Genomic DNA, 17,070 nt, shown 5'->3' with positions numbered 1-17,070 from the left:
CAGTGAAATAAATATCTAATTGCGAAGGCGATATCGAAAATAATTAATTAATTATTCTAAAACCAAATAGTTCTCGAGTTGATATCCAACTTCATTCTCTAATCACTATCCAACCTTTTAGAAATTGTGTAAAATTTAGAGTTCTCGAGTTGATTTCCAACGTTAGATATTATCATTATCAAACTATTATCCAACCTTTGAGAGATTTGATAAATGTACAGTTCTCAAATGAATATTCAACACATTTCTGCAGTTGATATCCTACATTGGATATCGAGTTAAGGTGGAGTTGAAAAAAAATCTGCAAGGTGGTACCACCAAAACCGACAGCTGTTTATTGAGAGAAATAAATACCTGGTTGATAGCAGTAATGAAGCGTAAATAACCAAAAATAAATTATATGTATTTTATTTTATTTTCTAGAAAATACTCTAACATGGAATCTTATATTCGAATGCAGTTAGAGGACCATAATTTGGGAATTTAATTTTTTTAACTTGATTAATGTCAATTTTGATTTATAAAAAAATCTCCATCTTTTCCTGAGTATGTTACGATTCTCGAGCTGAGCCACTATTTCGAAACAATTCTTGAGATTTTAGAAGTATGCCTAGTTATCAACCTGAGATCTAATGGTAGGTGAAATGGCTGCGACCCTGGTCGCCCAAGTAGCTATTTAAAGCCATTTTGGTGCCATGTAACTCGGCTCTAATGGTACTAAAGCCCAAATGTTTGTTGGAAATATTCGATGCCATTTCGAACGACGCAAATAACTGATGGCCTAACTAGAGTTTAACCCTGCCAGATCGGCCGCTTAAGCTAAGCTTAAACTTCAGTTAAAGTAAACTAAAAAACTGCAGAATAAGTTCAAGCTTAGTCTAACTTACAAACTGAGTTAAACTCGTACTGAAAAACCAGGCCTAAGTCCTATGTAAAAGTATTAGAGTTAAGCTGTTATTTCTTGTAACTATATGTAGCTGAATATTGCATACTTTTCTACGAACTCGATACTGTCTTAGAGATTTTTAGCGATGGAGTTTTAGTGTTAGCGAAGGTTGGAATTTAAGCGCAGGTCCGTTATTAGCTTTAATATAAGATGACTAAGATGAACTAAAAGATTTAGATGAAAATTCGTATTTCATTTGAAAATAAAAAAAACAACAGAAACAGTTTTGAAAAATATCGGCAAAACCATTATGCTCTTTCGGTTGTCCATCATATGAATTCGGGCTCCATTCTATGAAAAATTTAAGTGAAAAATAAGTCACCCTTTTTTTCTGTGTAAACATCTTTGCTTAAGGTATTAGCGTATGGGGGAATTTACAAGGTAAGTTTAAGCTATAGGAGAACGTAGCCACTACACTATGGGCAAAGTGTTCGCGGTGGTTTTGGTGTGAAGAAAATCAGACAACAAATCAGAGAAAACAGAGAAAGAAAAATAGGAGTGTAAAAATAATGTCGATAACTCTGCGCAATAGGGAGGTAAAGCAGGAAAGAAAATAAAAAAGGGAAAGGACAAAGAAAAATGTAGAGTAAAGGATAAATAAGAATTCTAAAGAGAAAGCAGACCCGTGTTATCGATTTTCCATACCCGCGTTTTCGATAACAAAGTTTCTTAATAAGTTAGCATTTTTTTATCGAAGAGTTATAGGTTTGTTATAGTAATGAAACATTTTTCGAAAAAAAAAAAATATATTGCTTATCGAAACGTTATCGATAAGCTATGAGAAATAGAACGATTTGTTATCGAATAGTTATCGATTGTTTATCAAAGTGCTGCCAATTTATTAATGGCGTGGCATAAATTAGTTATCGATTTTTATCGGACTTTTTTTCAAAATTTTATTTTTTTACTATTAATTATAGGTTTGCTGTGCAAGCATTAACAATTTTTTATAGCCGATTTGTTATCGAAAATATATCGATTTGTTATCAAAAATCGGCAACGCATCAATAACTATGAAATAGATACAATAAAACTTTAATATAAAAACGATGACAAATCTGTAACGCGTCGATAACAAGCCGATAGAAACCAATAAAAAGCCGAAGACTTGGGCAGGAAGAAGACGACAATAAACCAATAGCTCCCCGATAAGTATTCGCGCTGTCAATAATAGCCGATAATATAAAATAAACCGGCCGCTATCGGTTGTTGCCATTAAAAAAGCGACAAACCCCTTCTCAAATTGCCTTTTTAGTTTCTGGTAAAGTTACCTCCGTTGTGGCTAAAAAAACATGAATTTCTAGACGCTCTGTATGTTTGTACATAAAACTTCATTAGTATTTGGTACTTATGCCTCACTCCTGCTTTTCACTCCAAAACTTTTTTTGTTGTTGTGACTAATTTAATTAATCCGTAAATACTTGGCCCGGTTCACCTCCGAAGAGATGTAGACCGGGCTTCCCTTCCAACTTGCGTCGTGCTTCTTTTTAATTCCTTAATTGGCGACTCCAAACGGCAGCTAATTTTCATGGAGAAGCTTTTCATGGCATAAATACACTCCGAAGGCCACTGCTAAGGCCCGGCATCGATTAGAAAAACTTTTTTCTAGATGAAACAATTTTTTCTAAATTTCCAGGACCTTAGGTATGGTGTATAAGCTACGTTTCGTTCCAGCTATCATATACGTAGTATATATATGTGATATTTTTTTTAATTTTTGTTGTTAAAAATGCTATTTTAAAAGGAAGGTAGGTAGGTTGAACTGGCCGGTACATGAGGACCTCACATAGACTGATAGAGTCCGTAGTGTTACCAGAAGTTTGTTTCAACGACCAAACTGAAAAACACTATCAAAAACCAGGACCTATGTTATAAAATAACTCCGTCCTCTTGGCAAAAACTAGAAGCTTCCTAGGACGTAAGCCGCTTGCTGCTTCTAGATCTGACAGCTGTATCACTCCTAATAGCAGGAGTCTTAGCCTGGCAAGTGCAGGGCACGAGCACAGAACGTGCTCGATCGTTTCGTCCTCCAACCCGCACTTCCTACATCTGCTATCACTGACCAAGCCTAATTTAAAGGCATGTGACGCCAGAAGGCAGTGTCCAGTCAGAATACCCGTCATGAGTCTACAGTCCTCTCTTTTTAATGATAGAAGCAACTGTGTTAGTCTAAGGTTGTAAGACCTGCACATAATCTTCGACACTTTACAGCCCCGCGCTTGAACCCACGCCTTTCCCGCTTGGTCGATCATGTGCACCTCTCGCATTCGCTTAATCTCGCCTAATCTGATTGGGACTTCTACGGAGCAAGCTTCAAGGGATGCGCCCTTTTTAGCTAGTTCGTCCGCTTTTTCATTCCCATCTATTCCCATATGCCCTGGGACCCAATATAGATGTATGCTTCTCCCTGTCGCGATTCTCTCCAGAGACTGCTTACACTCTAACACGCAGTTAGGTGCTGTGCTATGCGAGATTATTGCCTTAATTGCTGCTTGACTGTCAATATAAAAGTTAACACGGTTGCAGCTTAAGCTATTCTCTTCCAGGGTTTCTACTGCTTTGGTTACGGCTAATATTTCCGCTTCGAAAACGCTACAGTAATCCGGCAGCCTGTAGGATCTGCTTATTTCCGGATCAGCGCAGTATACCACAGACCCTACTCCTTCCACTACTTAGGAAGCATCGGTGTACACAATATATCGCCTCGTCCGCCATTTGCGCACCCTTGCGCCAACCGTCCACCTCTATTGTGGCCTTAAGATCTCCCTCGAAGCGCAGATAGGGAATCATGTAGTATGTTCGTCTTGTGGTTGATGACGCTATACTACTGTGGCCATATGGTCGGCGCTCAAGCTGCCCGAAGCACCGAGCCTGGTTGCGGTCGTTAACGCTTTGTTCTTTGCTACCAGGTCTACAGGTGGGATGTGAAGAATGGCATACAGTGCAGACGTCGGGGTTGTTTTCAGGGCTCCCGTAATGCTAAGCATCGATAGTCTGCATACCCCCTCTAATTTTTTGTGGTATGTTGTTTTTTGTGTGGCTTTCCACCAAACAAGAACTCCATAGTATATAATAGGGCTTACAATCGCTGTAAAACCCCAATGAGAAAGAGAGGGCGATAGGCCCCACGTACACCCCAGCATTCTTTTGCATTCATAGAGTGCCGTTGAGGCCTCCTTGACCCTCTCCTCTACGTTGAGCTTCCATGACATCTTACTGTCTAGGATGATTCCTAGATATTTTGTGCCAGGTTTCTCCTGTAAGGTCACCCCTCCTAACTTAGGTCTGATCCAATTTGGAACCTTGTACCTCTTTGTAAACAAGACCATATCCGTCTTCTCCGCATTGACTATCAACCCGACATTAGATGCCCAGGTATGAATATCCCGAAGCGCCCGATCCATCAACGAACTAATCGTTGGAAGGCACTTTCCACTTATGACAATTGCAAAGTCATCTGCGTAAGCCGTAAGTTTTACGGGTCCCTCATCGAATTGCCTGAGCAGTTAGTTGATGACCAGCGTCCACAGCAGAGGTGATAGCACCCCTCCCTGCGGCGTGCCCCTGTCCACTGATTTTGTGGCCTCGTACAATCCCCATTGTGATGTAATCTTTCTGCAATTTAATATGCAGCCGATACATTTGATTAAGGCAGGATGTACTTTAATGTAATTAAGACCATCCATAATCGCCCATTTGGCAACATTATTGAAAGCCCCGGTAATGTCCAAGAAGACTCCTAGAGCATACTCCTTATATTCCAGGGATTATGCTTATTACCACCCTATGCAATGCGGTGTCTACCGACTTGTCTTTGGTGTACGCATGCTGTGTTATGGAGAGCAGTTTTCATCGACGTTGGACTTTATGTACACATTTGTCAGCCTCTCAAAGGTTTTAAAAAGGAAACTAATATAAATTTAATTTCTTCATAGCCCATTCTCTGAGCTTTGGCAGCTTATGAAATAAACCAATTTACAATTTTCAACGGAATGCTCTATAATCAGATTGGAGGCCACAAAGTAGTACCACTACTTCTAAGTTACTACAAATTTCTGTAAAGTATCTACGTTATTTCACATAAGGCAGAACTACTTAACATCAAAAAAATCTTTGGATCTTCATAAAGCTTCAACAATAATTTATCACCCTTAAAACCTGGCTATAAAGCAAGCAAGATTTATAGTTTTCAATACTACAATATACTACAATTCGTCCCAAAACTGAATGTCTCTCCCTAATTTTCCCTCTAATTTGCTCAATTTTTTTACGTGCGAGCTTTTACTTGTACGCTAAACCAAAACAGTTGCAGTGCCTTTGACAACAAAAACCCCAAACAAACATTTTGTTTACTAAATATATACTCCCATTTTCTACATATTAATATCTCTCTACTTCATAGAAATTTCTCTCATTTTCTTCAGGATTATTTCAACTGAGTGCTCACACATACAACTGCAAAAAATGTTTCTCCTTAAAACGTACTCATGTACTTGGTAGCACATGCGTTAAAAAAAAGCACATCTACTTTCTGAGAACTTCCCAGGGAGTAGCATTAATAGTAGCTTTCAAATCATTTATTTTCATACAGAACGTTTGTTTTTGTGTTTTACAAATTTATCTCATAAATCCGGGAGTCGGCGTTGACAATACAGCAACAACTGTTACGATTTCAATTGCGTCGACGGCGTTAGAGATGGCGCCAGACATCATTAAAATTTGGTATTGCATAATGGGCTAGGCCGCTGCCTACCTGTTGCTTAGCACCTACTTTACTATATTCAGACACACATACTTACATATTTTTGGCTCAACAATGACAGGGACAGCTTTATGCCTCTATGTGTGCGTAGTTTGTATGTTTGTGTTGCGCTGACTATGGCCATGGCATTGTATTTGATGTTGTGTACTGCGTCCGAATGGTTACTTTGCTGTCAGTGCTACTAAAATGATTTGGCTGGGTAACAGACAATCTTGCTTATAATGCTTGCTTTTAATTTTCCCTAGTTGCAGCTGTGCTCATAAATGAAATAAGAGTGTGTGTGCTGAAGTTACGTGGAAAACGAAAAATTGTAAAGCCGACTCCCATGAGGCTGGTTAATGCTCTGCCGGGATATTTAGCTGTGCATAGTATAACATTTGATTTTAGGTACAGTGAGCGAATGAATGTATTGGCCGTCATGGTGTGTTAGTAACGTTCCCGCCAACCAGACCAACATTTATAGCCCGTAAAAGCAACTTCAAAGTTTTTAGTAAAACTTTATATAAATTTAAACAATTTTGTGTAACTACCAACCTCAAAAACCAGGACCGATCGTATAAAATATCTCCGTCCTATTGGCATATACTAGAAGCTTTTTGGGAACTATGCCACTTGCTCCTTCTAGATCTGTCAGCTTTGTCACCTAGGTTAGGTTAGGTGGTAACTGCCCTGATAAGGATAGCTCACTTGGACAACACGAAGGTCCGTTGCGATACCACATACATCAAAAATAACGGTGACTTAGTTCTAGCTACTTAGAGAATCGTTGGATAGCAACGATAAAGCTCCGAATGATACCGATCTCAACTTTGGATTAATCCTCGGGAGATTCAAGTGAGTCGCGACCGAAGTACTTTCGCCTAGTTCTGGCAAAAGCTGGGCAATCAAGCATAAAGTGATTTGATGATTCCACCTCATCATCCTCCATACAGCTGCAGCAGGATGGAGTTTCCAGTGTATTGAGACGTACCGCATGGATACCCATGGGAAAGTGCCCTGTCAAAACCCCAATGACCATTTATATGTGAGCCTTAGTGAACCCAATTATTTCAGCAGACCGGCCATCCACTTTCTGCAAGACGTGGTGTCCGCCCAACGTTTGCTGAGCTTACTCGAGGCCCAGCTATGGAGGAGCAATCCACAGGTGGCCAGTGGGATCTCGAAATCCCTACAGCCATCCCCATCCGGTTCATTTGTACCGATGCGTGCTAAGAGATCCGCTTGATAGTTACACGGGGTATCACTATGGGCCGGGACCCAGATAATCTTAATTGTAAAATAATTCGATGCAATCGCAAGCGAGGTAAGGCGCTCCCAGACCACCGTCGGTCGCACTGTAGTTGAGCTCAAGGCCTTGATGGCCGCTTGGCTATCAGAGTAGATCTTAAGTTCCCTTACCGTAGTTGCACTGGATAGCATTCCATCAACCGCATCCTTAATCGCAGCAACTTCCGCTTGGAATACACTGCTTTGTCACCTAATAGCTGTTGTCTTAGTCTGGCAAAAGCGGTGCACGAGCGCGAAAGTTGCTCGACACGAAGTTCATACATCTGCTATCACTGACAAAGCCTAATTTAAAGGCATGTGGCGCCAGAACGCAGTGTCCAGTCAGAATACCCGTCATGAATTTAGAGTCATCTCTTTTTAATGAAAGAAGAAACTTTGTTAGTCTAAAGTTTTAAGTCCTACACATGATCTTCGACACTTTACAGCCCCGCTCTTGGGTCTAAGGTAGAATGTTTTCGGGAAAGTTTCGGAATATTATTGTGTTATTTTCGAAATCAGTTTTAGACCATTTTGGGGGCCGTTGAGGAATCCTTTCAGGATTGCTTTCGGGATAATTGCGAGAGCATCTCCATTTAGATGTGTTTTTTTTTTTTTATCAATTTGAAATCGCTGGACGGACTCCGAATTATTGCAATGCTGTTTTGTCATTTCAGGAACCCTTCGGGACCACTTTGGTACTAGTTTGTTAATGTTTGTACATCCCTTCGGGACCATTTCCGGAACGGTTTTGAAGTAATCTCTAGATTTGCTTTTTCACAACCCTCCCGACAAAATTCCGAATTTTTCCTAGATACCAATATTGTTTTTGAAATCGTTTTCGGAATATTTCAGGATTCTATTGGAATATTTCTGAATCGATTCACTGTTGATTTTGAATAATTTTGAGATCATATCGGGGCCATATACGAATTATTTCGAGACTACTTTCAGATCTTTCTTTGACTTTCGGTAAAATCTTGGGAATATTCAGTCTAAGTTTGGTTTATTCGGCGATCACTTCATAGTCACTGAGGATTTTTTTTTGGAACTATTTCCGGAGTATATAAGGACCATTTTGGTGTGGGTTTCGTGGCGAGCTAGAAATCGGTTCTGGCATATCTTCGGTTCATTTCGGGACTATTTTGGGAGAACATTTCGAGAACATTTCAGGACTGTTTGCGCGATCATTTCAGAGCTATTTGGGGCTTCTTGTCAGGATCATATCGCGACTATTTCGCCTTGGAACTGGTTTTTTAAATCGTCTGGTTGAGCCACAATAAGAAAATTTTGTATAAAGGGTCAGATTAATCCACTACTATTGTAATAAATAAAATTTAAACTTTCAATTCATCGAAACTATTTATTCTATTCTCTTAATTCAGATGGATCTTTTCAGCGCGGCAAGCTGTGATAAAGATATGAACAAAAGGTACACGTATTCAGCATGCGAAGCTACCGCGACCTCAAGTTTCTTAGGAAGGAGGAAACATGATGGCCTGCATATAATGCTCAACACAATCATATCAAGTTTTTTGCAGTCGTGTTACTCGGGGAAGGTGTTTATACCCGCAAAAGGTTTTGCAATATTGCTTTGAATGAATGATAAGTGCTATATGCCAAGGCCGTTTATTATCACCGTCTTTTTATAAAAACCAACAGCCGAAAAAAAGACCACACAAATGTCGTTTGAAAAAGTAATTGCCAGTTCTACAAGAATTTTGAGATAATTTTTCAATTTAAATACCAATTCACGCTGCTCAAAATGTAGTTTTGTTAGGTTCTTTTTAAAAGGATGTTCTTTGGAGCTCCGTCGCAAAAAGCAAAGTTTTCAACCATACCTCCATATGATAGCATGCAATCTACAGAGACAACAATAACTAGCTCAATGTCGCATGATTTAGCAAAATATTAAAATGTCAACTCTCTGTCGGTTTGGCACGTCATCTTCTAACATGACTAGGTTTTATCTTATATTCTTCAATCTTTGCTATGGAACACGCGTTTGCCTTATTATATAGCTATATCTCACTTAGAATCTTGAGAAATTTGCGAGTGGAGAAAATAGTTAAACTCTTTCATACCGTGACAAATATTAGCACACTTATGTAGATGAACATATTAAAGCAAACAGCTACACTTATGTACATGTACACATAACAGCAAGCAGCCACACATACGCGTAAACAGCGAAAAGAGTAATCAGCTAAGAGCAGAAGTTGTTACTTACGCATACATGCGCGTAGAAGAGAAACGTAAATATCATAAAGGATACATAAATAAGCAGCTGTTCGCGAAAAGTCTAGATCTTATAAGAAACTAGTAGACCCGGCAGAAGTTGTTCTGGCCTAAATTTGATCTATCTGCATACATTTTAATAAGCTATTTCCGTCTAACTCTGCCCTCGCCCCTCTACACTTTTTCCTAATCTTTGTATTCACACCTCCCTCCGTATTTTTCGCTTCATCTATCTCCATCTTCGTCTCATTCTATCTCTTTCTCAGTCTCCTTCTCTTTCTCTCTTTACTCTTCAGTTACTCAAGTTTTTCTCTCTTCTTCAAATTTTATTGCCAGTCCCAGAGGGTGATATGTATCTTGTTCCAGTCCCATTCCGAGTCTCAGTCACAATCCCACTCCGAGTCTCAGTCTCAGTCCCAGTCCCAGTCCTAGTTCTAATCCCAGACCCAGTCCATCTCTGGTCTACTTCACGGAAAAAAGCATCGTAAATACTAATAAAGGGAAATTTATATACCAAATTTCAGGCAAAACGAATAGGACGTATGTAAATAGGTATGTGGGTATTATTAATTCATGTCTTTATTTCGGCTTCGCCTGAATATTTATCAGTTTTGCCAGGTTGATGTGACTAAATCGAATATCACAATGAAAATTACTTTAAAGCACTCAGCAACAGCTTTCATTTGATATTCATAATACACACACATTTTACGTGTATCCGGGTCCACGCTTTGGCCTACTTCTCGAAACCCTAGTCACCAATAGGCATGAAAATTACCCTGTACTAAAGCACTCATCAACAGCTTTCATATGTTGTCCATATTCTATAAAAACTTTATAGGGGTACCAGCGTCCACGTTTTCGCTTATATTTCGAGACCCTAGTTACCCGCGGGTACGAAAAATACCCCGTATCAAAGTACTCATCAAGAGCTTCAATTTGATACTCATAATGTAGAAAAACTATCTAGGGGTTCACGGGGCCACGTTTTGGCCTATATCTCGAGACCTTAGTCACCCAAGGGTATGAAAATTATCCTCCACTAAAGAACTCATCAATAGCTTTCATTTGTTATCCATAATCTATAAACACATTCCAGGGGTACCCGGGTCCACGTTTTGGCCTATATATGGAGACCCTGTGCATCGATCCTCAATTTTCTTTGCTACAAACCTCACGAAGCCCGATACCTTTCCAACGAATGCAAAACCGTAGAAATCGGTTCTTGCGTTCTGCAGTTATAGCGTCACGAAGGAAAACCCGACTAATTTTTATATTATAGAAGTGTGAACGAGGTACGCGAGAGCATAAAAGCAGCGCAAGCTGAGGAGTAAAGAATCAGTTTGATTTAAACACGCTTTTGTGAAGTACGTGGATTAGAGTTGTAAGTAAATACCATTTTTATACTCAGATGAGCAGAGCTCAATTTGTTCGCATAACGGCAATCCGTAACGGCATAAACTAATCGAGATAGATATAGACTTCTATATATCAAAATGATCTGGTCGAAAAAAGAAATTTATTTAGCCATGTCCGTCCGTCCGTCCGTACGCAAACACGATAACTTGAATAAATTATGAGGTATCTTGATGAAATTTGGTATACAGGTTCCTGGGCACTCATCTCAGATCGCAATTTAAAATGAACGAAATCGGACTATAACCACGCCCACTTTTTCGATATCGAAAATTTCGAAAAATCCAAAGATTGCGATAATTCATTACCAAAGACGGATAAAGCGATGAAACTTGGTAGATGGATTGACCTTATGACGTAGAATAGAAATTTAGTAAAATTGTGGACAATGGGCGTGGCACCGGCCACTTTTGAAAGAAGGTAATTTGAAAGTTTTGCAAGCCGTAATTTGGCAGTCGTTGAAGATAACATGATGAAATTTGGCAGGAACGTTACTACTATATATGTACGCTTAATAAAAATTGGCAAAATCGGAGAAAGACCACGCCCACTTAAAAAAAATTTTTTTTTTAAAGTAAAATTTTAACAAAAAATTTAATATCTTTACAGTATATAAGTAAATTATGTCAACATTCAACTCCAGTAATGATATGGTGCAACAAAATACAAAAATAAAAGAAAATTTCAAAATGGGCGTGGCTCCGCCCTTTTTCATTTAATTTGTCTAGAATATGTTTAATGCCATAAGTCGAACAAAAATTAACCAATCCTTGTAAAATTTGGTAGGGGCATAGATTCTATGACGATAATTGTTTCCTGTAAAAATGGGCGAAATCGGTTGAAGCCACGCCCAGTTTTTATACACAGTCGACCGTGTGCCCTTCCGCTCGGCCGTTGACATGATATCTTTACTAAACTTAGTTCGCGTACTTACCTGAACTCCCTTTGTATTGGCTTTAAAAATAGCCGACATCCGACTATGACCACGCCCACTTTTTCGATATCGAAAATTACGAAAATTTGAAAAAAAAAATGCCATAATTCTATACCAAATATGAAAAAAGGGATGAAACATGGCATTTGGATTGGGTTATTGACGCAAAATATAACTTTAGAAAAAACTTTGTAAAATGGGTGTGACACCTACCATATTAAGTAGTTAAAAATGAAAAAGTTCTGCAGGGCGAAATCAAAAGCACTTGGACTTTAGGCAGGAATACTGTTCATGGTATTACATATATAAATAAATTAGCGGTACCCGACAGATGATGTTCTGGGTCACCCTGGTCCACATTTTGGTCGATATCTCGAAAACGCCTTCACATATACAACTAAGGGCCACTCCCTTTTAAAAGCCTTATTAATACCTTTAATTTGATGCACATATCGTACAAAAACATTCTAGAGAAACCCCTGGTCCACCTTTATATCGGAATCTCGAAAAGGCGTCCTTCTATAGAACTTAGGCCCACTCCCTTTTAAAATTATCATTAACACATTTCATTTGATACCCATATCGTACAAACAAATTCTAGAGTCAGGCCTGGTCCACCTTTATGGCGATATCCCTAAATGGCGTCCATCTATAGAACTATGGCCCACTTCCTCTTAAAATACTCTTTAATACCTTCCATTTGATACACATGTCATACAAACACATTCCAGGGTTATCCTAGGTTTATTTTCCTACATGGTGGTTTTCCCTTATTTTGTCTCCAAAAGTCTCAGCTGAGTATGTAATGTTCGGTTACACCCGAACTTAGCCTTCCTTACTTGTTTTAACAAAAGGTGTATAGTAATCAGAAATCCCCAAAATTGATTAAAATATATACAATTTTAATAAGACCAATAACTCATAAAAATACATATACAAGCACACAAGCACACGTGCTTTTCACACGCCTTAAAATATGATATATGTATGTGCAAAGTTGCTTCCAAAAGCATGACAGCACCATACTTCTGTCCGTAAAGTTTTTGTTTGTTTTGATATTGACTTAACCGAAATATATAGGAAATTATATAACAACAAAAAGTGTGCATGTAAACATATCTTGAATCCTATTTTATCACATACTTCAAAATATATATAATTTTTCCAATTTTCTTGTTAATATTTACTAATATATTTGATTAGTTTGTTTACGAAAATATAATAAAGCATAAATAAAAACACTAAGCAAAATCTACAACAAAATTTTTGCACAATTGCTTGTGACAGCAGGATAATAAACGCTACGTGCGTCATATCTTGATTAATTTGTTTTTGTTGATTTCCAGCAGGCAATAAACGTTGCTCACTTTTATGTTTAAGTCGTTCTGTGGAAAACTCTTTTGTTAACTTAATTCGTTTACCTTTTTTGACCATATTTGTTTAAAGCATATTTCCGAATGGTAACTCTAAAAAACGCTGCTCTAGCAAGTATTCTTAAGTATTGAGTTGTCGATCTAACTAAGCTTTATCTACAAGAAAAGCGATATTTGGCATTTTTGCCTATGTATATGTGCATCAAAAGCTTTGTACAGCTAAGCGATGGCACAGCCTCCCAGAGTAAGGTCGCCTTAAGTACCTTTGTCCTGCGCACCCTAGGTAAGATTGTGCCGGCGGATCAACAAAAAACTCACATAGACGGAATTTTGTCCATAGTGTGTCAACAGAATGACGACCAAACGGAAAATCCCTAACTACTATGAAATAAGTTAAAATACTAATTTGTCCTCTTGGAAAAAAGAAGAAGCTGGAACCTAGAATCCGACAGAACGTACTCAACCGTTTCTTACTAATTACCACACTTTCCACATATGCTGTCGATGATGAAGCTCAATCTATGAGTCTGTGATGACACATTTGTATGCTCATCATAACCCTTAAGTTTTCTCTCATTAGCGATATAAACAACCTTGTAAGTGAGAGTTTTAAAATTTGCGCTTCTTTCGACGCCTTCCCGTGTGTTGAATCATACGCTACACTGTGTCCTTTTAATTTTTTCAAACCGGATTGGGACATTTAGGGTCGAATTGTCGAGGGCGGCATCCTCTTTTTCCAACTCATCGGCCTCTTGCTGTTGTTGTTGTTGTAGCGATAAGGACAATTCCTGAAGGCCTTGGGTTATGTTATCAATATGTTTGTCCTTTGACGGATGTAGATCCGGTACGTTCCGAGTTCGGGGTCGCCAGATCCTCGGCTGTTAATGAAACAAGATTCACCACGGATAGGTGAGATTGACAATTGGGTTGGAGAAGCTATATACTGCGCTGGCAACCCCTTGAAAGATTCGCGCTATACAACCGCTTGAATCTAGTTGGTATTTTAGTCGCCTCTTATGGCAGGCATACTTACCGGGGGTATATTCTAACCCCCTAACCCGCCGGGGGATCACCGGCTTCTTCATTATCTTCTCTACTTTTATGAATCAGTACCCAGTAAACATGCATAATCCCGCCAGAATGAAGTTTTTCTAATGCTTTTTTGTAATCCAGGACAGTGTTTAATGAATAACTGTGTGAAATTATTGCCTTTATCTCCGCCTGTCTATCAACACTTCTGCCGGAATACCTGCTGCTTTTTTTATGACAATTTCCGCCTGAAAGACATTACAGTGGATTGACATAGGGAGTTGCAGACCCGACGTCTTTTTTGGAACTAACTATATAGTATGTTCTATCATTACCCTAATCTTGTACCTACCATCAAACTCTAATGTGGCTCCAAAATCTCTTTCGAACCTAAAGAATGGGCAAGAGAACCTGTTCGCCCTATATTAGATGCTTATGTAATGCTATGGCCGAGGCGTTAAGCCTTATTTCAGTTGTTAACGCCATATTATTGGCCATTAAGTCAGTATGCATGCTGCTGCCGGATTTGTTTTTATTTCTACCATTATGATCATCGTTATAGCTTGGGCGATAGGGCCCATTATATTCTGGGGTCTTTCTTCATGCATACAGCGCCACGGAGGCTTTCTTTTCATTATCTTTGACATATAGTTTTCGCGAAAATTTAGTACATATTATAAATCCAAGATCTTTTGTGATATAATTCTCTTATAGGGTTACATCTCATAGCTGAGGTCTAGGTAATATACATATATCTTCGTAAACAATATTAGATCACTTTTTCTGCGTTGGCGGCTAACTCGGCTTCAGAGAGAGAGCTGATTTTTGGCAGACATCTGCCATATATGATGACTGTAATATCATCTGCATACTCTGTGAGTTTGACTGGTGTCGTGCTGAATCTGCTAAGTAGTTCGTTCATGACCTGCATCACAGGATTACTTAATTTATTACCCGTTTTGAGACATTGCTGAAAGCCCCGGCAATATCCAAGAAAACTACCTTGTGCATATTAATGGTGTTTCAGGGATTTGTTGATTTACTTTGACTCAAGTTTTTATTATTTCATATAATCCAGTCTAAAAATCTGGAAGAACAAGGAGGAAACAATGAACTCAGCAGTTTGTACTCATAGGATGTACTGAAGCTTGAACTTTCAAAGGCAATCATTTTCCACTAAAAATATAGCCGTACTTAAGTTTCTCTACTCCAAATTTTGTCAATGCCATATGAAGCTACTTTTTCTGTGAATAGGATAAGGTTTTGGGTCCAATATAGCTTCCATTAGATACTTTTTTATCTTTCACTGAAAGCATATAATCTTTTTCGGTGTGAAGGAAGATGTTCGAGCATAAGTCAGTGACTAATAAAATCGTTGAACTCCGTCGAACCATCAGAGCTTCCAGTACTTGCACGGTAATTTACTGCAGACGTACAAGTCATGAATGGTTATTGTGCTCATTTCCTCGCCTTTGGGACTCAACATTAACTTGCTATTAATATCTGCAACTCGACACTTCTTTGGTCTTAGTTAGTGTGTTATTCAGGTTGTCAGAGAATAAAAATTTTGAAATTTTCATAAAACTTTCTCGAATTTTCGATTTTTCTCGAAAACTATTTTGAGATTTGTAAGTTATTACTATTTCAGCCACCATGAACGCTCTCGACTCAAATTAAATTAAATTACTTATAAACCCTTTTTATTCTTTAAAACGTTTCCTTGATGGCATTGGCAACTATCTAAGGCTTTTGTGCACCGATTTTGAGTTGGTTCGAATTTATTTAAAATAAAACTAGTTCTACTTACAGTCATAATAATCATATGCTTCAGCTTCGCTTGGAGTTCTACTGCCCATGATTTTATAGAAAACTGCCAAAGAGACAAAATAAGAAAAAGCTGCGTTTAAGTTTTTTTGAAGTTAAACCAAAAAAATGGTAAACGAATTGAGCAATATGATTTAGGCTTCCAGTACAAAAATAAATGCCTCGTTCCAGAATTCTCTTTAGAACATTTCAAAAGCGAGCTATTCTAGCTGAAAGCGTACTGGATTTTCTTTGATAAAGTTGTTTATTAAACAAATTTGTAAAGAACGCCTTTTCAACGAATTTTGGATATTGGGCGTTTTTGAAACATAAGAAGAATCTGTTTACACAATCAGGCAGAAGATCTTGATGTTTACCGCAATCATCGAAATTAAATAAATAGGCAATAACTGTCAATAACTACTTACATCTCAGTAAACTCTCCCAAAAACGTTCGAAACGCGTTAACGATTGCTGTTGTGTAGTCTTCTTCGAATCTGCTTCCTTTTCTTCTTCGCCAATACAAATCGCAGTTGAAGCTTCACTTACACGCACGGAAAGGCCACGTCTAAGTGTTGGCAATCCCGGTGTTTGCGGTGGCGATGGCAAAGAATAAGATGATTGACGCGAGTTAAGTGGCGTATTATTGCGTGAGTTGTTGTCGATGTTCTCGTTACTACAACAATCATCAGCACTATTTTGCTTCTTAATTGCTATTGCCAAACCACCACGTTTGCGTGTAACTGCACTTGTTGTTCGATTAAAATAGGTTTTTGTTGTTGTGCTATTACTTAAATTAGTTGTACTTGGTTTTGTTGTCAATGTGCCAGATGCTAATATATTACTACAACTACAACTATGTTTGAAAGTTGTAGTTGTTGACGTAGATTTTGTTCTTGCCGATGATGTCGATGCAGCAACACGTATTGCAAGCGATTTTTGATCTGCGAAAGAAGAAGAGAAGTTTAAATAAGTGGTTAACATCTCTTAATCATTTCTTAGTATAAAGTAATTTCTTAATTAAAAAAACAAACCCATAGACAGAGAATAAAATGAATTAGTTTGTATACTCAATTTTCATTCAGGTGGCCAAGATATTACTCTGTAGCAACATTAGGGCCAGTGTCTGGGTGTTGAAATCCTTTATACTAAAAAGAGAAAGTCGTTTAACTTCTTTGTTCTAACTTCCTTGATATTCAAATTTTAAGTCTTTAATGTTTTTCCTAAATTGACGATTAATATTGTCTGACATTTCAATCTAAAACTCATGTTGGCTATTTCTTTAGAAAGTTTAAATATTGTAACG

At 38.2% G+C, this 17,070-nt stretch overlaps 1 protein-coding gene across 1 annotated transcript in view; it reads right to left on the bottom strand.

Annotated features, from left to right (window-relative positions):
- The window catches only part of LOC137251369 (uncharacterized), a 156,090-nt gene that overhangs the window by 108,673 nt on the left and 30,347 nt on the right, over window positions 1-17,070 (bottom strand). Inside the window, exons 3-4 of the mRNA XM_067785815.1 lie at window positions 16,193-16,708; window positions 15,769-15,831 (exon numbers count right to left, since the gene is read on the bottom strand). Coding sequence (XP_067641916.1) covers window positions 15,769-15,831; window positions 16,193-16,708 — 579 coding nt within the window. The remainder of the gene's footprint in view (window positions 1-15,768; window positions 15,832-16,192; window positions 16,709-17,070) is intronic.

This window comes from Eurosta solidaginis, chromosome 4 (assembly GCF_040869045.1).
Source record: "Eurosta solidaginis isolate ZX-2024a chromosome 4, ASM4086904v1, whole genome shotgun sequence".
NCBI classification, from domain to species: domain Eukaryota; kingdom Metazoa; phylum Arthropoda; class Insecta; order Diptera; family Tephritidae; genus Eurosta; species Eurosta solidaginis.
Note: the sequence above shows the minus strand (reverse complement) of the source record. Positions and strands in the feature narration are given on the sequence as shown.